This window comes from Gordionus sp. m RMFG-2023, chromosome 1 (assembly GCF_954871325.1).
Source record: "Gordionus sp. m RMFG-2023 chromosome 1, tfGorSpeb1-WG-v2, whole genome shotgun sequence".
In the NCBI taxonomy this organism is placed as follows: Eukaryota; Metazoa; Nematomorpha; class Gordioida; order Chordodea; family Parachordodidae; genus Gordionus; species Gordionus sp. m RMFG-2023.
Window position 1 is genome coordinate 12,489,412 of NC_088775.1, and position 25,720 is coordinate 12,515,131.

At 29.5% G+C, this 25,720-nt stretch overlaps 1 protein-coding gene across 1 annotated transcript in view; it reads left to right on the top strand.

The window, feature by feature from the left end:
* The first annotated feature begins 1,056 nt into the window (after window positions 1-1,056).
* The window catches only part of LOC135931680 (protein MON2 homolog), a 42,102-nt gene continuing 17,438 nt past the window's right edge, over window positions 1,057-25,720 (top strand). The window contains exons 1-11 of the mRNA XM_065468947.1: window positions 1,057-1,206; window positions 1,250-1,429; window positions 1,475-1,778; window positions 16,918-17,000; window positions 17,398-17,523; window positions 18,669-18,890; window positions 21,324-21,448; window positions 22,206-22,330; window positions 22,487-22,613; window positions 23,468-23,613; window positions 24,298-24,370. Of these exons, the coding sequence (XP_065325019.1) occupies window positions 1,114-1,206; window positions 1,250-1,429; window positions 1,475-1,778; window positions 16,918-17,000; window positions 17,398-17,523; window positions 18,669-18,890; window positions 21,324-21,448; window positions 22,206-22,330; window positions 22,487-22,613; window positions 23,468-23,613; window positions 24,298-24,370 (1,604 nt within the window). The 5' untranslated portion in view covers window positions 1,057-1,113. The remainder of the gene's footprint in view (window positions 1,207-1,249; window positions 1,430-1,474; window positions 1,779-16,917; window positions 17,001-17,397; window positions 17,524-18,668; window positions 18,891-21,323; window positions 21,449-22,205; window positions 22,331-22,486; window positions 22,614-23,467; window positions 23,614-24,297; window positions 24,371-25,720) is intronic.

Sequence of the window (25,720 nt, forward strand, 5' to 3'; positions counted from 1 at the left end):
TTTTTCAGGGAACTCGAGCCCCTGCGCGCCCCTCCCTAGTGACGCCACTACATAGAAAACAAAAATAACCATGATTCATAAAATAATCTGAGCATTCCATGGATATCTTTTTCTACGTAATTGTTTAATTTGATTTGCTTTTGTTCATTCTGGTCAAGGGAATTTGTTAAACTTGAATTATTAGATAACTTTTTTTGGAAATATATATAGGTATTGGTAACCCTATAGAGACTAGTTTTTGCTCATATAAGTCAGGGCCAAATTATTCCTCACTAAGTAACAAAACATAATAGTAATTTATACTAACTATGAGCAGTCAGTTTCCGGTTCTGATGTAATAATACTAGTAGATTGTAGATATCGTAATGTTGCTTGACAATTGTTGAACTTGATATAGGAATTAATACATGATTGTTTCTTCATAATTCTAAAATATTCACCGCTGTTTTAAATAACTGGTTATATAATAATAATAATAATATTGTGATTGAACTATAATAAATAGAATAATTATCATTGAAATAAGTAAAATTTAAGCGTGATAATTAAGCCCTTAACACATGAAAATGATAAAATATAAACGAATGATGATTTATTATTGGATAAAAATAAAACAGATTAGAAAGAAATTTACAAACTAGACATGTTTTTTAAATAAATATTTAAAAATTTTTTAAAATATAAAAATAATAAAATACAAAATAAATTTTTAAATGGGGGGGGGACCAGATTTTTTGGGAGCCAATTTTATGGGGGCTGGGATTTAGGACCTAAAAAATTTTAAGGGGATCAGCCCACCCCTCCGGGCACCCCATGGCTGCGGTCCTGGGCCATATCAATTCAATAAATAAATTTAGAAAATAGAATTTTACTTTTTTACATTTGGATAGTTTCTGAAATTCTATTAATGTAATTCTTTTAATTTGTCTTTTTTTTTGAAATAAAAGGTACAAATATGGTTTTACATACACTTCTTGGTCTGCCAAATTTATTGCTCTCTGATTAGTGACAGTGTATCAGTCTTTTATACTTATTAAAATTTAATATATTCATTTTTTTTCAGATGTTTTTAAATACTCTACATAAGTCTAAAAAATTTGAAGGAGTTTGATAATGAAAATTCAAAAGCCAATTTTAGATGTTTTGCAATCAGATTATCGGGGCCTATCAACAGAATTGAAAAAGAAATATGTACCAATAAAAGAAGTACAAATATATATATATTTAAATATATTCAAAAAATATGCAGGCTTGTGAAAAGGCTATTATTAAGTTACGAGAAATATGTGACGATTTAAATATATCCTTAAATATTGGTAAGGATTTGATTTTACCATATGTTTTAGCTTGTGAAACTAAACAACATAATTTAATTTCTATATCATTGATGGGCCTTCAAAAATTAATATTATATCAATTGTTAAATGAAGTGATAATTTTTAATTTATTGTATAAATAAAATAATATACAATAGGAGTCATCTTATATAGTTGTTGATATCCTAAAAAATTTAGTGATTAATAGTGTGGAAGAAATACGTGTTTTACAAACAATCATAGTTCTATTAACTTCTAATCAAATTATTAAACATGAACACCTTGCATTAACTTTAGTTATGTGCTTCAATTTGAATTTTAAAAACTATATAACTGATCAATCAATTGTAGCTAAGGATAAAGAAATTTCAACTATTAGCAGCACTGCTGCTGCAACAATTCAACAATTGATATCTGTAGTTTTTGATCGCATATCCTTTGAACAAATAGACCCAAATAAAGGTTATTTATCATTTGATAATTTATTAAAATATAAAATTCATAAATATTTTATGTGAATATAAATCAAAATGAAAATTTTATATTCATATTGTTGGTTTATCAGCAAGGTTATAAATATTATTTCTTCTCATCTATCAAAATGCAAATCTAATATTTTATAAATTATAAACTTTGTTATTATATTAAAAATAAAGCTAGAGTTTTAAAACAAATTTATTTAATTGTTTAAAAAATAATATGGATCATTAAATTTATTTTGGATTATATGCTTATAAAGAAAGAAAGAAAGAAAGAATAATTTTTTTACTATTTTCAAAAAGTTAATTTTATATATTTGCTAGCTGAGGATTGTAGTGTTCTATATCCATTTTTTCCCCAACACTACACAAGATGATTAAATTTGTAGAAATTTGCCTCTCATATATTTAGGGCTGTGCCAATATTAAAATGACTGGTTTATACTTGTTTATATATTAGAATCGACACTAGATTGGCAGATAATTTTTATGCATAAACATCTTGGATTATTGATATAACATTAAAACTTGTTTAAAAAAAATTTACTATATGAAGGTGCCAGAATTGGCTGACAAAGTATTTGTTCTGGATTGGACTGGCAAAAAAAAATGTTAAAAACTGATCTACAACATAGGCTCATTTCATTTTGCTGATGTTGACTTTTCTTTAAAATATTTTTGTTTGATGGATTATTTTAAAGGTTTATTTAACATTCCAAGATGTTATGCATTAAAAATTTAATGCTTATCTTGTGGCAATTCTGATATATACACATTTAATTGGCAGACCTCTTTAAATTTGTTAGCAAAAAATATGTAGAATCTATTTCTCATTTGGAAAACTTCAATGCTGTAGTCTTAAAATATCTGCGGAGTCTTACTGTCACTCTAAAAATATTATCAGGGGTCATGCTAAAACAAAATAGAGGAAAATTTTGCTTTTCTAAGAATTTGAGAAAAAATATTTGAAACTTTTTATTTATTTTTTAAAAGGTTATATTACAGCTATAAACATTTCCAAAAGAAATCGAAAATGTCCAACGTTCATTGTCAAAAATTGAACACGTTTAATGTCCACCTTTAAAAAAAGGAACTTCAAAAAAGGAACTTCATGTTAATAAATACCATAAATTTTTTAACAATAATATTATCCAAACGTTTTCTTGATTGGTATAGTTTGTAGATATGTGACTTGTCAGTTACTTTTTATTAAATCGTAAAGAATTTCACTGACCTAGAGGAGGCCAATTAATGTTTATTATCATTAAACTGTAAATATGTTCACACAAAACAAATCCATCATAATGGCATTAATAAGGTTGTTATGTTCATCATTTTTTTTATTTTATTTTTTTAATTTATTTTTTTTTATAATGGCGACTATGTATACGGAAAAACCCGCTCGGAAATATATATATAAAAAAAAAGAGAAAATTTAAATTTGATATAAAATTGTCTAAAATGCCAGCAGCAATTCCTGTTAAAGAAAACAATGACTCATTTACGACTTTTCGAATAAAACTAGAAGCCTACTTTATACTAAATGATATATCGGACAACGAGAAAAAGAGAGCAGCATTGATATCGGCATTATCAACCTATGACTTAAATAAGGTTATTTTAAAATTCTCTCCGAAGTCAATTAATAAAATAAAATACGACGATATGCTAGATTCGCTAATAGACAACGATAAAAAAATTGCACCATTGGAAAGTTTTCAATTTTATAAACGTACCCAAAGGGACGGGGAAACCAATTTAGAATTTCTAAATTCACTAAAATCTTTGGCACTTAAATGCAACTTCAAAGAAAAATATGAAGAGAACTTAAAAATGCAAATAATTAATGGTTTAGAAAGCAAAGATATCACGACAAAGTTATTACTCGAAGAAGATATGGGTATAGAGGAAATTGAAAAACTCCTTCGAACCATGGACTTAATAGACGAAAAGGAAAAAACAAAAGATATATTTTATTGTCAAGCCGGAAAGGAACAAGAGGAAGACAAAATAGAAAATAAAGAAATAAACTATATACATGACAATAAAAGGTATAATAGTAATGATATAATAACAGAGTTCAGGAACGCTACAGTGACAATTATCCCCACCAAACGAGATTCGATAACAGATTTACTAGATATAATAATTATGACAACTCGAGTTATGGAAGATATAACAACGTTAATCCGCGGTACAAATATGATAATGATAACAAATATTATAATAATGATAACAAATATAATAATGACAACAAATATAATAACAATGATAACTACCGACATAAAAACTGGTACGACAACAATAATTATTATCATAAAAATAAGTATCAATATTCTTACGATAAGACAAGGGGAAATTACAACACCAACAATAATAACTTTAAATACAACGACAATCAATATTACAGTCAGACAAAAAAAACTTGCTTCAAATGCGGTAGCGATAAACATCTGATTAAATATTGCGATCAAAGAGACAAAGAGGAAGATATATCGTATATATACTCGATGGATATCAAATCTTGTAAAGAAAAATTCAAAATCAATTTAAAAATAGAAGGTAAGAAAACAAAAATGATCCTAGATACAGGAGCATCAGTATCAATCATTTCATTAAAGACATGGAATAAAATCAATTCCAATAAAACAATTCATGATTCGGACACAAAATTAAAGACGTACGAAGGTAACGAAATCGCCATCATAGGCAGCATGGACGTAAAAGTTCAAATAAAAGAAACCATAAAATATCTACCCTTAATAATAGTGAAAGCTGATGGATCCTCATTGGTAGGTATAAACTGGATAAAGGAATTCAGAGAATTGGTATGGAAAGAATCAATATTAGCAGGAACAGAAAACACATACGATAATAATAACAAAATATATTATGTGGAACAAGAATTAAAAGCCTTAACGGAGAAGTACGTAACAATATTCGATAAAAAATTAGGGAAATTGAACAATATGGAAGTCCATTTGAGTATAAAAGACGACGCGATCCCAAAATTCTGCGCCCCCAGGAAAATCGCGTATGCCTTAGAAGAAAAGGTGGATGAGGAATTAACTAAATGGATTAATGATGACATAATAGAACCCATAAAATTCTCAGAATGGGCCAGTCCTCTGGCCCCGATAGTGAAGCCCAATGGGAATATTAGGTTGTGCATAGATTACAAAATAACTATATATCCATGGATGACACCGGACATATACCCTATCCCCAGAATACAAGAAATATTCAACAAATTAAGAAAAGGGGAAAAGTTTTCAACCATTGATTTTTCAAATGCTTACCATCAAATAGTAATAGATTCTGATTCGAGGAAGTATTTAGCTATTAACACCCACAAAGGTTTATTCCAATTTAAAAGAATGCCATTCGGAATAACCCCGGCGTCAGCAATATTTCAAAGGACCATGGACCTAATTTTCGGGAAAATGACGGGGGTAGCATACTACATTGACGATCTAATAATTACCGGTTCTTCGGATGAAGAGCATCTAAAAAATCTAGAGGAAATATTCCAACGAATGTCGGAGTTCGGTCTCAAAGCGAATTTCGAAAAGAGCAAATTCCTTAAAGAAAAAGTAAAATACCTAGGACATGTCATATCCAGCAAAGGTCTTATGCCCTCAGATGAAAAACTAGAAGCGATAAAATATGCTCCAATTCCTGAGTCAGTCAACGAATTGCAGTCACTATTAGGACTTATGAATTACTATCATCGATTTATAAAAAATTTTTCAATTCAACAATCGCGGCACCCCTTTATGACTTATTAAAGAAAGGCAACAATTTCCAATGGACGGAAGAATGCGGATCCAGTGTTGAAATCTTAAAGAGATGTTTGACTAATCCTCCAATAATCGTTCATTTTGATCCAGGTAAAGATATCCAACTCACTACGGATGCGTCTATGAAAGGCGTAGGAGCCGTATTGTCTCATATCGAGAAAGACGGATCCGAGAATCCCATAGGTTTTGCTTCACGGACACTATCTGCGGCAGAAAAAAACTACTCAACTATCGAAAGAGAGGCATTAGCGCTTGTATTTGGAGTAAAGAAATTTTATGAATATTTAGTGGGTCAAACTTTTACAATATGGACCGATCACAAACCTCTTATGTATATATTTGGTAACAAAAGTTCGGCAAATATAACGTCACCACGATTGCTCAAATGGTCTCTAATATTAGGAGGGTACAATTGCGAAATAAAGTATAAAGCTGGCAAGGAAAACAAAGTGACAGACGAACTTTCAAGATGCCCAATGGAAGACAAAACCAAAGACCATAATGAAGAAGTATATTTTATAAACGAACATCCAATATCGATAGACGAAATTCGGGAAAAACTTAAAAACGACGACATGTTAAAAAAGGTAAAGGAGAGTATAAAAACACAATTCAAGTCAAAAGATGACAGTGTACTAAGACAATACGAAATGTGCAAAAACAATTTATGGGAAAAGGACGGATGTTTATACAAAGGAGGCAGAATAATAATTCCAACAGAATTGCGAAAAAAAATACTAAACGAATTACATAATGGTCATCAAGGAATCGTCAGAATGAAAAGTTTAGCCAGACAATATGTATGGTGGCCCGGAATCGACCATGAAATAGAAGAACTATGTCGTCAATGCGAATCATGTAACACATGGGCAAACAATCCTCCAAGAATGCAAGATCATCATTTGGAGAAACCGACAAGACCTTGGCAAAGAGTTCACATAGATTTCGCAGGACCGTTCAAAAACACAATATGGCTCATATTGGTAGACACCTTTACCAAATGGGTGGAGGTAAAAGGAATGACCACCACCACATCTGAAAGAACTATGGGGGTACTAGGCGAAATATTTCCTAGATGGGGATATCCAGAATCCTTGGTATCGGACAACGGTCCACAGTTCACCAGCTATCGATTTAAAGAATATTGCTTGAAACACCGAATAAACCATGTGCTGACACCTCCATACCATCCGAGCTCCAACGGAGAAGCAAAACGCATGGTACGAATAAATCGATGATAGTAATTCATAAGTCCTAATAGTGACTGCAATTCGTTGACTGACTCAGGAATTGGAGCATATTTTATCGCTTCTAGTTTTTCGTCTGAGGGCATAAGACCTTTGCTGGATATGACATGTCCTTGACTTTTTCTTTAAGGAATTTGCTCTTTTCGAAATTCGCTTTGAGGCCGAACTCCGACATTCGTTGGAATATTTCCTCTAGATTTTTTAGATGCTCTTCATCCGAAGAACCGGTAATTATTAGATCGTCAATGTAGTATGCTACCCCCGTCATTTTCCCGAAAATTAGGTCCATGGTCCTTTGAAATATTGCTGACGCCGGGGTTATTCCGAATGGCATTCTTTTAAATTGGAATAAACCTTTGTGGGTGTTAATAGCTAAATACTTCCTCGAATCAGAATCTATTACTATTTGATGGTAAGCATTTGAAAAATCAATGGTTGAAAACTTTTCCCCTTTTCTTAATTTGTTGAATATTTCTTGTATTCTGGGGATAGGGTATATGTCCGGTGTCATCCATGGATATATAGTTATTTTGTAATCTATGCACAACCTAATATTCCCATTGGGCTTCACTATCGGGGCCAGAGGACTGGCCCATTCTGAGAATTTTATGGGTTCTATTATGTCATCATTAATCCATTTAGTTAATTCCTCATCCACCTTTTCTTCTAAGGCATACGCGATTTTCCTGGGGGCGCAGAATTTTGGGATCGCGTCGTCTTTTATACTCAAATGGACTTCCATATTGTTCAATTTCCCTAATTTTTTATCGAATATTGTTACGTACTTCTCCGTTAAGGCTTTTAATTCTTGTTCCACATAATATATTTTGTTATTATTATCGTATGTGTTTTCTGTTCCTGCTAATATTGATTCTTTCCATACCAATTCTCTGAATTCCTTTATCCAGTTTATACCTACCAATGAGGATCCATCAGCTTTCACTATTATTAAGGGTAGATATTTTATGGTTTCTTTTATTTGAACTTTTACGTCCACGCTGCCTATGATGGCGATTTCGTTACCTTCGTACGTCTTTAATTTTGTGTCCGAATCATGAATTGTTTTATTGGAATTGATTTTATTCCATGTCTTTAATGAAATGATTGATACTGATGCTCCTGTATCTAGGATCATTTTTGTTTTCTTACCTTCTATTTTTAAATTGATTTTGAATTTTTCTTTACAAGATTTGATATCCATCGAGTATATATACGATATATCTTCCTCTTTGTCTCTTTGATCGCAATATTTAATCAGATGTTTATCGCTACCGCATTTGAAGCAAGTTTTTTTTGTCTGACTGTAATATTGATTGTCGTTGTATTTAAAGTTATTATTGTTGGTGTTGTAATTTCCCCTTGTCTTATCGTAAGAATATTGATACTTATTTTTATGATAATAATTATTGTTGTCGTACCAGTTTTTATGTCGGTAGTTATCATTGTTATTATATTTGTTGTCATTATTATATTTGTTATCATTATTATAATATTTGTTATCATTATCATATTTGTACCGCGGATTAACGTTGTTATATCTTCCATAACTCGAGTTGTCATAATTATTATATCTAGTAAATCTGTTATCGAATCTCGTTTGGTGGGGATAATTGTCACTGTAGCGTTCCTGAACTCTGTTATTATATCATTACTATTATACCTTTTATTGTCATGTATATAGTTTATTTCTTTATTTTCTATTTTGTCTTCCTCTTGTTCCTTTCCGGCTTGACAATAAAATATATCTTTTGTTTTTTCCTTTTCGTCTATTAAGTCCATGGTTCGAAGGAGTTTTTCAATTTCCTCTATACCCATATCTTCTTCGAGTAATAACTTTGTCGTGATATCTTTGCTTTCTAAACCATTAATTATTTGCATTTTTAAGTTCTCTTCATATTTTTCTTTGAAGTTGCATTTAAGTGCCAAAGATTTTAGTGAATTTAGAAATTCTAAATTGGTTTCCCCGTCCCTTTGGGTACGTTTATAAAATTGAAAACTTTCCAATGGTGCAATTTTTTTATCGTTGTCTATTAGCGAATCTAGCATATCGTCGTATTTTATTTTATTAATTGACTTCGGAGAGAATTTTAAAATAACCTTATTTAAGTCATAGGTTGATAATGCCGATATCAATGCTGCTCTCTTTTTCTCGTTGTCCGATATATCATTTAGTATAAAGTAGGCTTCTAGTTTTATTCGAAAAGTCGTAAATGAGTCATTGTTTTCTTTAACAGGAATTGCTGCTGGCATTTTAGACAATTTTATATCAAATTTAAATTTTCTCTTTTTTTTTATATATATTTCCGCGCGGGTTCTTCCGTATACATAGTCGCCATTATAATATTTTCCGATTTCTATTATGTCTTATATTTTTTTTCCAAATTCTTTTTTTCTTTTCATAATAATCAATTTCTGAAAAATCGATAATCAAAAAAAATATTTATAATTCCGAGAAAAAATAAATTCCATGAAAAATATTGATAAATTTCAAAAATCGATAATCAAAAATAATATTGATAATTCCGATAAAAAAAAATAAATAAAAAAAAATGATTACTCAACTATCGAAAGAGAGGCATTAGCGCTTGTATTTGGAGTAAAGAAATTTTATGAATATTTAGTGGGTCAAACTTTTACAATATGGACCGATCACAAACCTCTTATATATATATTTGGTAACAAAAGTTCGGCAAATATAACGTCACCACGATTGCTCAAATGGTCTCTAATATTAGGAGGGTACAATTGCGAAATAAAGTATAAAGCTGGCAAGGAAAACAAAGTGGCAGACGGACTTTCAAGATGCCCAATGGAAAACAAAACCAAAGACCATAATGAAGAAGTATATTTTATAAACGAACATCCAATATCGATAGACGAAATTCGGGAAAAACTTAAAAACGACGACATGTTAAAAAAGGTAAAGGAGAGTATAAAAACCCAATTCAAGTCAAAAGATGACAGTGTACTAAGACAATACGAAATGTGCAAAAACAATTTATGGGAAAAGGACGGATGTTTATACAAAGGAGACAGAATAATAATTCCAACAGAATTGCGAAAAAAAATACTAAACGAATTACATAATGGTCATCAAGGAATCGTCAGAATGAAAAGTTTAGCCAGACAATATGTATGGTGGCCCGGAATCGACCATGAAATAGAAGAACTATGTCGTCAATGCGAATCATGTAACACATGGGCAAACAATCCTCCAAGAATGCAAGATCATCATTGGGAGAAACCGACAAGACCTTGGCAAAGAGTTCACATAGATTTCGCAGGACCGTTCAAAAACACAATATGGCTCATATTGGTAGACACCTTTACCAAATGGGTGGAGGTAAAAGGAATGACCACCACCACATCTGAAAGAACTATGGGGGTACTAGGCGAAATATTTTCTAGATGGGGATATCCAGAATCCTTGGTATCGGACAACGGTCCACAGTTCACCAGCTATCGATTTAAAGAATATTGCTTGAAACACCGAATAAACCATGTGCTGACACCTCCATACCATCCGAGCTCCAACGGAGAAGCAGAACGCATCGTACGAACGGTTAAAACTGCTATGAAAAAAAATACAACCCCAAACAAGTACGAAGGATTAAACGAATTCTTATTAACTTATAGGAACACGCAACATGCAGCGACGGGACAGACACCAGCAAAACTGATGTTGGGACGAAATGTTCGAAATCATCTGGAGATGATTAAAGAGACCACCCAAGAAAGCCGATCAAACGATACACAAACGGAGCAGAGAGGTAAATTTAGGATAGGACAACCGGTGTGGGCCAAAATGTACAACGACAAGGTAAAATGGATAAAAAATAGTGGCTCCTGCTGGGAGGTGCATATACGTTGTGGATACCTCCAAGGGCCGATGAAGAAGACACCAAGATCAAATGCGGAAGAGAACAGACATTCTCTAAAAGGAGAGATGTTATGTATATCATTTTTTTTTATTTATTTATTTTTTTTTCTCGGAATTATCAATATTATTTTTGATTATCGATTTTTAAAATTTATCAATATTTTTCATGGAATTTATTTTTTCTCGGAATTATAAAGATTATTTTTGATTATCGATTTTTCATAAATTGATTATTATGAAAAGAAAAAAAGAATTTGGAAAAAAAATATAATAAAAAATATAAGACATAATAGAAATCGGAAAATATTATAAAGGTAAAGGCCGTAATATTCAGCAATACTACACGGAATTGTTTTAATGCAATTTCGAAACTCTTTCAAATCAAGGGGGCATTTATTGCTTTCATTATATTCAATATATTCCCTCATCCAATTTATTGTGAGATCTATATCGATCTTCAACCTGAAACAAAGTCTTTCAATTTTCTCTTCTGAACGAATGTGAGGGTCTGCTAGCTTATCTTTTTATAAATATTTCCTATTAGACAAGATAACTAAAAGGATAAAATTATATAATTTATTTAGTATTTTTTTTTAATCACTGAATTATTTGAATTAGCATACATAAACCCTATTTTGTATATTACATTTTAAGGCAATGAATTGATTTTCTTTAATACCAGAGTTCCTCATGTTTTTTTTCAATAGTACTAATCAAAATTTATTTATTTTCCCTAAATTTTTGAGCTATAGAGATTTAGAAACAATCAGTCAGGCTCATCCTTAAACTATTTTAAAAATGTTTGTTTAATTGATTTTTCAGCTTTAAATAAACTAATTGTTCTTGTCTGAAGCCATAAAGACATATTGTACAATTCAAATAAAACATCATACATCAAGATGAGATCTGATAAGAATTTACAACTCTTTAATCAAGTTGAGAGCCCTTAAAATTTTGCACTGTATCTAGAATTTGCTGAATTTTCGAAATGCTTATACACGGCCTCATAGTTATCCAAAACTGTCTTAACACTACGAAGACTGCTAAACACCCATCATACACCAAGTACCCTTCAAATCTTCAGAAACTGAATAGACGCTATTTGATCCAGCGCTTTTAAACTGACGCCTTTAGCAGTTATTATTGAATTGGATACCGCTAATTCTAATCGGTGATTTAAGCAATGGAGTACGATCGTTGGGTATAGTTTGGGTATAGTGCGCAAAAACGCGTTACTACACCAGATTTCTTCCCAGTCACTACACTGGCGCCATCGCCATCAAAAGATCTATTTTTTTCAAAAAGCGGGATTTTGAGAGTGCAAAAACATATAATATAGGTGCAGATCATTAAAATTTTATTCTATATCACAGATGGACATACCAATTGTTATAATATCAAAATGTTGCAACCCATTTAATCTATAAAGACATGCTTACAAAAATTTTTTTCTATTTCTCAGATGAAGCAGCAGCACAATATAAAAATCGCAAAAATTGAATCAATCTTTGCCACCATGAAGATGATTTTGTGATAAAAGCTGAGTTTCTGGGCCACATCTCATGGAACAGCTTGTAACGGGGTCGGAGGTACAGTCAAACATTTAGTGGCCAGGGCTAGTTTACAAAGACCTGTTTTAGAACAAATAACTTGTTTTTTTTACCTATTATAAGGAAAATATCAAAGGTATAAGATTTATAATTTATTGATATATGTTATAAGGGTATAGATTTCTCCTATATTATGGAAGACGAATATGAGAAAGAGAATAATTTCAGAAGAGAGATTCAATAAAGCGCGTACGATTCCAGGAACGCAAAAATTTCATACTTTTCATTCAATTTTTCAGGATAAAATAGAAGCAAAATTTTATTCAACTTAAATATAACATTTAACTCGAATATTAATGCGAATTTACTACATGTAAAAATAAATGGATATATAACATGTATCTATGACAATCAATGATGGGTGGTCTATGTTTTAGAAAAAAAAGCGAAAAAAGGTGTTAATTAGTTTTTTGCATCCTCAGGAACTCAAATTCTTATACATATCTCTCCTTGATTGATAAATTTTGAAAACATAAATCACAAATTTTAGATGTGTTCAGTTCTTCAACTGTTATCGGACGAACATTACATAAGGATGAGACAATTAAAACTATTTATCTTTCTATTCTATTTTCTTAAAATATATAATTATTTATATCTAACTAAATTTTGTTTCAGTTATATTTTAAATTATGGAATGAATATGATTATCTATCTATATTTCTATATTATAAATAAAAATGAATAATAAAAAAATATCGAAGATATTTATTATTGGAAATTTGTTACATTAGTGTCTAATGGGCATTTGCCGAATTGCCCCTCAGTTTAATTAGTATATTTAATAGAAGTTCAAATTTTTTTAGTATAAAAAGTGAAAATATTCTGTTATTGGTAAGTTAGCCACAAATTTTAACCATAATTCCAATTTCATAAGGCGTCACTATTTTTTTTTTCAATTTTGGTTAAAAATATATATTTCGGAAGAGTCAATAGCGTCAAGGTTTTGACTGTGTTGTTAAACGTCTCGTTTTGAACCGATTTTTTAAAACGGCTAACTCAATATTTTACCCAGAAAAGTATTGCCTAAGCCTCGAGATTTCGCTAATAGATGTCCAAACCTTTGTTCCTTCTACAAACAAAATCTTCAGGCTTGCGTAATATTATTCTAGATGAAATAAAGAGTTAGCCTTTTTTAAGAATCGCCTCAAAATGAGCCGTTTAACAAAACTAGATTTGACATCTTATATATATTTATAAAAGGTAAATAAAAAACGAAAATAAACTCTCATTTTTGTTTAAAAATACAGATAAAGCAATATAGGTAAACATCAAGTTAATGACTCAAATTGGCGCTAATTTTTTATTTTTGATAGCCCTTTAGAGATTTTTTTTACCTACAATATTATATATTATATTTTTTTTTACTATAAATAGTTTTTGAGATATAAGCATTCTAAAAATTTCAGATTCCAAAGTGGCTCTTTTTTGTACCTATGAGCCCCTATATCTCGAGAACCAGGTTTGCTATCGAGCTAAATAAACGGCTTTCTCATTTTTTTAACCTATAATTCAGAAATTTTTAACAATTTTAAAAGGGGTCGGCCGAATCATGATCGATTTGACGTGGAATGGCCCATTTTGCTTATCTTGAACTTATTTTGAGAGGCCATATTATCAGGCTTTTTTTTTACAGTAGAATCCTTTAGATGTTTAATTTTTAATTTGCTGATATATAAAAAACATAGCTTTTTCCTCATTTAAAAGCATTAATTCACATTACTTACTTTGAAATGTTAGCGAAGATGCCTTTAACAAATTTCATATGACGATCCAAATTATAGATATGTAGTAGTTTGGAAAGATACTACTCCGAAAGTTTCTGGATCGAAAATATGCACCACCATTTTTTATTTGAAACATATTTGATATTAGGGTCGAGTCCCATCTCAGTGTATCTAACGTACTTATGTTATAAAGCTCGAAATTAAAAAATATTATTTATTATCCATCAAATATTTGCATTATTCATATTTCATTTATATTTTTGAATCAAATAATTGTATTATTTGTATTCTTACGAATAGTGACATTATTCGATTCTATTTTATTCGATTCCAAAATTAAATTCTTTGAAAAATATTTTCAAAAAAAAACAGATTATTAACATATAAAAAAAGTTATTTATTTAGATATCGAAATTTTATATGTAAAAATAAAGTCAGAAAAAATAAGAGGCAAGGAATAAATTATATAATATATAAATTATATGCTCATATGAAATAAAATAAATTTTGCATTCAAGTATTTTTATTTATAATATAAATAAGCGTTAAATAAAAGTATCAAAATGTATCTTAAAAAGTATCTAAAAACAGATTCAGATACGTCTAAAATAATATTTCGATACAGATACTTTATTCATAAATCTATCTAGATACAGATGCAACATTTTGATATCTAGATACTTTAACAACTCTGTTTTTATTAAAAAATAAGAAAAAATATTTGATTAAAAAATAAATTTTTGTTTGGTCCGGTCCTAACCCTACTTATGGCTGTCCCATTCCTCTAAAACGTAGATCTGTAGGTTAGGGTGTCTACGTTAAAAAAAAATTGGGGTCAATCAATTTAATTTAAAAAATATTTGACTCATCTCTAACCTGAATTTGCAATTAACGCGAATTCGCAGAAGTATACAAAAAATGAATTTTAAATTATAATATTTATATCTTATTTTGTATATTTCTCCGCGAATTCGTACTAACTCTGAATGCAGGATAAGGCTGAATTCACAGTTAGCGCGAATTCCCTATACATAATTCATTGCGAAGAATACAAAAAGACAACATATTTTATATACTTCACCGTGAATTTCAGCTAACTATGAATGTGGGTAATATGATGCTTAGCAATTAAAATTTATGTTTGGCAAAACTCTATTCTCGATCATTAACTGCCCAAAAAGGTTGTCTACATTTTATGTTGTTTTAAAAAAAACGTAAATGTATCTTTTTATATTTTTTAAATACTACTTTTTCATAAAATAATGCCATCCGAATTTCCTAAGTTTACTAGACATTTTTTTTTAAAAAACTCAACTCAAAGCTAAAATTTCGAAGCATATTAAACCGAATATTTCAATATTTGATCTGATTTATGTAATGTTTGTGTTCCATAATTTTTTTTTACGAATCAGCTGATTATAACGTATCCTATTTTTCCCTTGTCAAATTATGCGATCATTGATCCTCAAAAAGAATACAGATTTTTGAAAAAAAACTTTTTAAGATATATAATTTGGTGATTCCTATTATATTAGAATTTTTAATACCTTTACAACAATCAATCATATTTATTCATTATCTTCTATTTTTTTTTAATGAGAGATTGCTTTGAGGGTTATTTTCATACATGTAAATGTGGTATATAAATTTAACAAACATTGTTGTTTTATTCGTTTCGTCGTTTTATTAAATCAATTGGATATAGACTTGCATGGGGCCTCCTTTTCAGGTCCGACCCGATCCTAGTAAAAAAATTCAAACCCTACTTGTTTAGAGGATAATAAGATCCACTTTTTAAGAGGTTATGAAAAATATTACGATTTGAACCATTTTACATTATTTATTACCTTTCTAATATAATTTAGAATGTTTTGACTTTTTTTCATGAGATTAAGTTATAGGGAAATAAATATAATATATTATATAAATATTTGATATATAAGAAATAATTTGACACTGATATTAATATAATATACTTCCCCTTTTTTTAAAATGAATACAGGTTAGAAGAATGATTAATTTAAAAAATAAAAGAAATAAAGAAAAATAGATAAATATTTATTAATATAAGACTAGAGTTGAAAATTCCTTAACCCGAGTTCACATTTACAAGTCTTTAAATCCATTTTTTTACTTTCGTTGGCGAAGAAGGACGTTTTTATCATACGAATTTTAAATATATCACAGAAATTTTTTTAATTAATTTTATCCTGACAGTATTATATATTTCACACGTATTATAAAAAATTTTAAAGAAGCATACCACGGCGGCTAGCTTAGGGTGCGCTGGGCACAGAATTTAGCCTGTATGTGAATTTTTAAGAAAGTAAGAAATAATATATCGCCGGACTAACTGCAAAACTGTCTAAACAACAAAATTTTCAAGGTGTTCTTTTTGCATTTATGGGTTTATGAATGTTTTTTCTATCATGTTTTGTAATAGTTCGTTAGCTAATAGGAATGTGTCAGTCTTAAAAATTTAGAAAAAATAGCTTATGGAATGTTTTATTCATGTTATTCTTTGGTTATTTATTTATATTTTGAATTTATCATGAATATTATAAATTTTTTATTAAAAATAAGTCTTTCCTGTAAAATTAAAAAAAAATATTCGTCAGAAGACTGTTTTGCGACGATATTATAAATCAATTTATTTTTAACATTCAAGTGGCCACAAATAACGATTCTAGTCATTTAATAGGCCTTGTTATCTTATTTTAAATTTTGAATTTATCATGAATATTAAAATACGTTTTTTTATAAATAAGTCTTTCCTGTAAATTTTTTTTACAAAAAATGTTAGTTAGAAGACGGTTTAATGACGATATTTTAAATCAATTTATTTTTTAACATTCAAGTGACAAGCAATAGCGACTCGGGTCGAAAAGCGACTCACCACGATCTTCCACCTTATTCTCAGGATGCATATTTGCTGTTTCAGGTTACTTATTTACGCTATTATTAAAATCTAGAAAATTCTACCATTTTTTTTTCAAGTCCCCTTTAACTTAATTTCGCATCCTATTATGGTATTTAAAACCAACCTGAATATTGCCTAAGCGCTCGAGATTTCGCCAAAAGATGTCGGAAAGTTTTGGGCATTGGCAACTATTCTGGCAAAATTTCGAGGCCATTTTTTTTTGTTTTTAACAACACCACAATTCAACATTTTCATTTGAGCGGGTAATAATAATAATGTATTAATTATTATGTAATAATATAAGTTGAAACCAATCATATTTTGGGACACTAGATGATATTCTATAATATAACCACAATTTGTTTATGGGATGGGAGCGCCTAATTTTCTAAGTAAAATTTTTTTGCACAATTAATAGGATCTCTGTCTGATGGCTAACGGCGAAACAACGAAATGGCTCTTAGAATTGCCTCAGATATCTCGAAATGTCCCGCTAGAACTTATCGAAGGAATACTGAACAAATTTTCTTCGATATTTATACAAGTTAATAGATTATATATAAAGAAATTTTAAATTTTTCGGAAAGTATGAAACGATAAAGAATATTTCTGAAGATTTTATTTATTTATTGATCCTCTTAATACCACAATTAGGTTTAGCCGCTTTTATATTTAACGCTTTTTGTTCAAGCATTGCGTTATATAACGCTATCGAAATCACAGCTGATTCCTCATAACTTTAGTAATATTTGAAATGTCACAACATATGTTTTTCAAATTTTATGATATCGTTTTCATCATAACGCTCTGTATTTATAAAAAATTATACTTATTTATTGTCTCGATTTTGTAAATAATACAACGCTTGAACCTAAAGCGTTTACTATAAATCAGCCATCCATACCAACATTCTAGCCTTTGAGATAGAACATTTGATAGTCATTATAAAAAAAATATGAAAGCTATAATTATATAGCTATAAATTATACATGGTTAGTTTTAAATATACATTCACTGGGAAATTATTTTGAATTAATACAACTAGTTTAGCAAACAATAAAATTTTTAAATATGCAAACGCTGGAAATATTCAAATTTTTTGTATTTTTTATAATTATACTATTCACACAAAAAAATTCGAAATATATATAATAAGTTAAATTATAGCCAATATAAGGTTAAATATCCTATTGAAAACAATAGAAACTTAATTTTTAAAATTGCTCTCCTGTAAAATTACAAAAATTTGAGATGGATTAATCTAATTCTCAGGCGACGATATGCTAAAGAAAAAATTCCATAAGGAGGAGTCAGTATCGGCGAAGGAAATTTTTGCCGATTCGATCCTGAACAAATATTTGGATCAGTCGATTCTAACGCCTCCTTATAATAATTTTGTTTTTATAACCAGTTTTAATGTTACATCGATATTCCGATTGTTTCTGCATAAAAGGTTAGCTGCCTATTCTGAGATCACATTTATAACTAGGTCATTTTAACATCAGTAAAAATATTGATTTATCTCTAATTTTTGACTGGCTACCTTTTTAGTAAAGATGCTCAAATTCTAGAACGTTCTGGTATGGTACTAGTCTAAAAAGACTTTGGTTAGTAATTAGTACAATAATATGAATATGTCACTCATAATATATTTTAAGAAAATTAAAAATTATTGGACACCATATATAGATACCTCAATTCCACTCACTCTTAAAAGACCAAGTATGTCCTTTGATCATAAAACTTTTTAGCCCGAACGTAAAATACAATAATAATCGTCACACGATAGCCACTAGTCCAGGCGTAGCGGGTCATAATGGCAACAACTCTATCGAAAAACCTTTGTTTCCTATCAATTTACGTTTGTTGCGTATAGTTAGCGTCATAATAGACCGCTTTCACGATTATTTAGTAATATTGAAATCTGAAATATTATTTTCCCAAAATAATCTTTCTAAGATCTAGTAATATCTTGTTTTTGCTATTTTTACTATTTTTACTTTATCATTAAAAAAGTGGACACCTAGAAATTTAATTTTTTAAGAATTTTTAACATTTTCACAATCGCTAATCTAGACCAAAAAGTGTAGTCGACGCAACGCTTTAAGTTGAAACCTTCGTAACCTCTTCCTTCTACTATAGGTCTGCGTGGCAAAATTTTAGACCCCGCCCCGGTCGGCTGGAATTTAGCTTTTGCCCAACTCGTTTCCAAACTAAGGTTGTCTGGCCCGCTTTTTTTATACACAAGACTATAACCTGAAATATATAGTTGAACACCAAATAACAACTATTTATATTATTGGGGAGTAGTTAAATTAAAAAAACATTACACTTTATAGATTATCTCTTCTATCACATATCAGAATTCATCAATGATCCAGCTCAATAATTTTTTTACCCTACCCAGCCCGAATAAAAATTATCCCGTCTTACCCGGCCCAGCAATTGCAGACCTCGCAACGTAGACTTCAATAGTCTCCGGAGTGAATTATCCCTTATAATAATTATCAACGAAGGCTAATTGCTTAAAATGAACTCCGGCATTTTAAATAAATAATAGGCCAATAAACAACTAATTTTTTTCTAAAATTAAGAATATTCTATTTTCGCTAAAATTTAGGTGTTTAAGTTACCATTTTCACTGTTTGTTTGATATGATCCAATATATAGTAGAAGGTTTCTCTTGACACTTTAAGTGATTGAAAAATTTTACGTTATCAAATGACGTTATTTTTAATATTTATATATTTCGCAGTGGTATCTCTTTTGGTGATACATTGGGTTATTAGGACCACGGAGTATATCCAGGATTTTAATACAATTTAATATGGCTAACTCTGCATTCACAGTTAGCGCGAATTCGCAGTTAAATATATAAACATACACAAAAATACAGTATATTTTGTATACTTCGCCGTGGATTCGTGTAAACTGTGATTTCAGATAACCACTTGCAGAGCGCAAATTTGTGGCAGAGAATACAAAAATATAGCATATTTTGTATAGATCATGCTAACTAATGAATGAGGGGTAAGAATTTTTTTTTAAAAAAAATCATATTATTTAGGCTCACCTTAACTGACCATATTTTGATTTCGCCCGTCAACACAAACAAATTAATTTAGGCGTAATAGCAAAAATTCTTATTAAATTTTTGCCTTATTGACGTTAACTACTTTTAAGAAAAATTTTTTTTTAACATCTGATATTTCTCGAAAAGTATTTTTTAAAAATAATATGCGAGATTAATATGTTTCATTCTTATCTTTTATTATTTAAGAAAATATAGTCTTTGTCATTCCCATTTCAAACTTATTTCACAACATCTAAGAATTATATATAATTTTTAGGCTTAACATTATGTTTCGGATGATTAGCGATGGCAGATTGCTCTTGTTTTAGTTTGACATGAGTCTCATATCTCTTGTATTTTTTTAAAACTTTGATATATAATGTACATGCCATATCGGGTCAGATTTTGGGATCTCTCAATTTTGTACCATTACGGAGGGAGATTTTTGAATTTGAAAAATTAGAACCGCAAATATATTCTAGCACGAGTAGAATATATATTCTATTAATTTCAGATTTTCGCAATAAAATTTTTGCATCTTTTTTAAAATTTATTTGAAAAATCTATATAAAAATTGATATAAATTAAGAATGCTTCAAAAGTTCTAGAACATCTGTCTGAAATTTATAGTGTGGATTCTCTATACATGTTGGAATACATTTCCGGTCAAATCAGTTTGTGTATTTTTTTAAAATTTTTTACAAAAATTGATATAATTTAAGAATACTTCAAAAGTTCTAGAACATTGTCTAAAATTTACAATGTGGGTGCTCTCTACATGTTGGAATATATTTTCGATCAAATCAGAATTTTTAAAATTAAAACAGTGCTCAGTAAACGTTTAAAATAAGAGATTCCGAATCACAATGCGACATTTATTCCAGGGTCACCATTTTTTTAAATATAATCTAATATTATTTACAAAATTTGAGATATATTTAAAAAAAAATATATCAAAAATTTTTACGCAAAGAAATCATCTTTTTGATTGTTTGATCATTATAAAAAATAAAAAATTCGCATCAGTTTGGTTGCGACTACGCACGCGCTAAGCTTGTTATTTCGCTATTTTTTTTCTCCCATGTTAAGATTTGGGGTCTTATAAATTGCACATATTTTTTATTGATGCTCAATAATCGCAAAAAATGAGTTGTCGCAATTTTTTTTTTGAATATCGCCTAGCTTGCGGCCAACCTTACATTAAAATTTCTATTTTCCTTCGGCATTTAAAAGAAATGAATTAATTAAAAACTGCCATTTTTTTGTTGTAGATTATGGAATGCGAAATCTTTATTTCTATGCTCCTGAAATTTACCGATCCCGAAAAACCTTTATGGCTGAGGGTCATCACTCTCGAAACGTTGTATAAATTGTTTTTGAAGATCGATATCTTAAGGTTTTATATTTTTTAATATCTTTACTTATCTATAATAATTATGATAATGCAAAATAAACGTATAAATGAATCAGCTGATATTCACTAAAAATTTTTTTTTTATATTATAAAATTTATATTGAAACGCTAAGACTGTAGACCAGGCCAACTATTAATTTTTTTTTTTGAAAATTATTATCTAGGCATGTTTAATCCTTTAAACCGTGTTCTGGTTCATCTTATTTTTGAAACTTAGGCTGAACAAATTTTTAACTAGGACATCCTATTTTGGTTTGTTTTAAGTGTGTACATTAAAAGAATTTTTTTAGGGGTTGGAAGGAATTACAAAGATACGTTTATATTTAAATCTAGTCTTCTTCTTTTTGGCTGTTTTGAGGAAACTAATATAGACGGCTAAAACAGCCTACCCTTTAGAATTAAGGCGAACTACGACACGGCATTAAATTTAGTTCTCTTCATTGAACTTTAGTTTTATATTTTTAAAAAAAATACTATACTAAATAGACGATCAGTCTAAAAAGTAAAATGTATAGAAATATTAATAACATGAAACCGCGAAAATACTATTTGTTTAGATAGTTTTTACTCATATGTCAAATTCGCATCTTTTCTTATCTCCCACCCAACTTTATGAATTCGTGCATTGTTAAACTTGGTAGAGTTAGAACTTGACTAATTTGGCTGAACAATTCGTTTATTCAAATCAAAATATTTTTATTTATAAAAAAATAAATAAATTGTAACTGCATAATATTAGGTCCATATGCAGAAATTATGATTTGAAATCGCATTCCTCAAAAATTTACCATATGTTGATTGACACCCTTCAAAACAATATCAGAACCGAATTTCTGGAAACCGACGATAAACGGGAAATTATAGGTGTTCTTATTTTTTTACCCCTTTTTTAAAATATCTTTTTTTTTTGTTAGAAAAGAATGAATAAAAGAAAGAAAGATAGATAGATCCCTTTATCTCATTTTTTAAAACATAGAAGATAATTATACTTCTCTTCTTTTTAATTAAAAAAAATTTCAGGTGTTAATAATACTTCTACTCATGTCAATAACCCTCAATCGCCTAGCCTCGATATCGCGTTTTATATCCATGATAAAGTTGTTCAATTATCCACTTTCATCTCCCCTAAACAATTTAAACCTTTATAGTAAGCTTCATTTTTTTATGTGTTTTTTATTTTGATGGAACATTTAAAATTTTTCGGGAGTATTTATTCAGAAGGGGAGAAAAATGTAAACTAGAAACAAGAGTTATAATATGACTTGATTACTATATATATATAATAATTAAAAAAAATTTTTCTTTGATAAATAAATTCTCTTCAGTACAGTGGTCTTCCATATCAACCAATGAAAATATTAAAATATAATTTTGGAATAATTATACCTTTGCTATATTATATAGTTGTAAACTTCTATTTAAAATACACCCTGAAAAAATTTAAAAATTGATATAAAGCATTATAATACTCAGCAGACGATATATATATTAATTATATCAGAGACCTGCAGAGGTATCATTTGTATGGTCCGGCCCGGATTTTATAAAAGAATTTATCGGCCCAGATTTTATATCAGACCCGACCCGGATTTAAAAAAAAATTATATTACATTTATTTTAAATTTTTTTAGCCATAATGGCGATTTAAAATATTTGGTTTTAAAATATATGGCCCTGCCTGGGCATTTTTTTAAAAAAATATTTAGGTCCAGCCCGACCCTGGTATTTTTGAAAAAATTTTTAGGCCCAGCCCGGGTATACTGGTCGGACAGGGCCTCTACAGGTCTCTGATATTTATATATACCCTTTTTCTTTTTAAAAAAAATTCTTTCATATGAAATACAAAATATTAAATTTAAAAGTGAATTTTATTATAGACATTAAAGTTTAGTAAGGCTCAAATAAAGCCAATTTTTATCCAATTTAAATACAATTTCTTAAATTATGATGCCTAAAATATTACGAGCAATACCTTATATGATGCAATTTTTTTGAATCAAGTTTCGAAATGTTAGATAAAGACGAAGCACCTGCTATTTCAGAAAAATATCTGATCACTTTGTTGCACGTATGTTTATTGGATTTGGTGGATACATTGACTTTACACATCGTTCAAAGCTCCACCCAAATACCTTCAAAAATCGATGGTTTGAAAAGGAAAAAAAATATATAAGATATTTAAATATTTCATAAAATTTATATAATGATAACAATGTTATTAAATCCAAATTTCTTGTTATTATAATTTATTATGTTATGAGAGGAAATTTAATAATAATCACCAGGAGAGATCGAAATATAACATACGTAATTTGCCTTAAGAATGGCTATTGCTATCCTTTTCTTAAGTAAATCCTTTACGGGGTTCCCCGGAATTTTTCCTGATTTGGCAGCCGACGTTTTTAAAGAAATTTTTAGCCATATCCATATATTTTTTTTTCGATTTTCATTTCACAAAAAAATCATTTTTTGAAGTCACATTTATTAATCAATTTATTTAGCTTTTTATCAGAATGTCCTTTTTTTCAAATACATGATGTTCTTTTTCTTTCCAGTTATTATGTTATTTTTTTTTGAAAAAGGAGTTCACCATGTTTTTGAAAAAGTACAATATGTAACTAAGAAATCGATATATCTACAACATAAGAATAATGTGTGGTGACATAATGTCTTTGAACAAAATGTCCGGTATCCATATTCAACTCTAAATGAGACATTTTTTTTCTTATTATTGTTCTGGACATTTTCGTTGGAAGGACAAAATGATTGATGAGGATAGCATTTGATTAATTTTTTTAAAAATCCTTAAATAATAATAATTTTTTTTTTAGAAATATCCCTGAAATTGATCCAATACTCTTGGCTGCAGATTTTATCGTCCTTAACGATTTTGCTCGACGCCACGTAATAATTAATAAATTTATCGTTTCGTTATATTCACCCCCCCCCCCTCCCTCCAACAATTTTATTTTTAATATAAAATTTGAACACTGAAAACCCTAAATCTAGCCAAAAATAAAATTGCTGAGATGATTTTTTTTTGGATTTCGCCAGGCCTTATATTAAAAAAAGACTTCTTTTGCAGGTCTCTAAGAAAAATGCCAACTGGGGTATAGGTATTAAGTCATTTTACATCTGCTTAGTATTACTAGTTTTTTTTAGCAAGCATATATATTATGATAATAAAATAATACAATTTACTCACATTTAAAGATGATTCTATTTCCTATAGTATCTGTTATTTCGCCTTCCGCTATCGCTGTGAAACCCGTTGTTGAACTAACTCCGTTAGCTGTTAATAACAACTTGTTAAGGATGGTTTTACCTCTATTGAATCTTTTGTAGATGATTAGTCATCGAATCTGGTAAATATTAACATTTCCATCGATTCTGTTATAGGTTGTTTTGAATAAATACTGCTCAATTTTGTTTAAGGCTTTTTTTCTAGACCTCTTACCGCCTATTCCAACATTGTTATTTTTTTTAAACTCAGTTCGTATCTATCTTACGATAGACATGGTCTGCCCCTAAGTTTATGCGTGCTTAATAAGCCTGCAATTGGTACAACACCCATATTTTCAACTCAATCTTTCAAACCCTATACCATCCATCTAATATTCTTATTTTCAGTATGCTCTATTTTAGTTAAGTCAATTACTTTTATGAATATATTTCACAATAGCTTTTTCAATTGAACGCTATTTGGTCTTGACTATCTACCAAACTTAAACAGACTTTAACGGTTTCATTTCTTCATCGCCTTCAGATGATGCGTTAAGCACACACGCTAGCTATGCCATATTAAATATTCTCGAACCTGAGAATGAATATCTTTGGCTCTCTTTATAAACATTTGGTCAAATCCAATTCAGAACGGTCTTAATTTTCGCATACATGACTTTTATCGGGGAGTTATTTTACGTGAAAGCTAGTATTAGTCAAATGCATTCGATGTTTCGATATCAGTGGCAAAACCTGCTACTATAGATTTGATGGCGAAGAAACTTTAACGGATTCGTTGGAAACAGTAGTCTAATTTCAGCAACGGGTTTAATGGCAGCAGTAAAAAGGGGCACGCCAGCTACTAAAGGAAATCTGATCATTCGCAAATCGGAGGGGAATGTAGCAAGTGACATTAATATTACTTACCTGCGTACCATCAATATAATTGACTTTAATAGCGGAGGATTTCTAAAGGCTTCCTTTATTATTGGTAGTAGTTAAACGAGTTTTATTTACTAATAACTCATAATG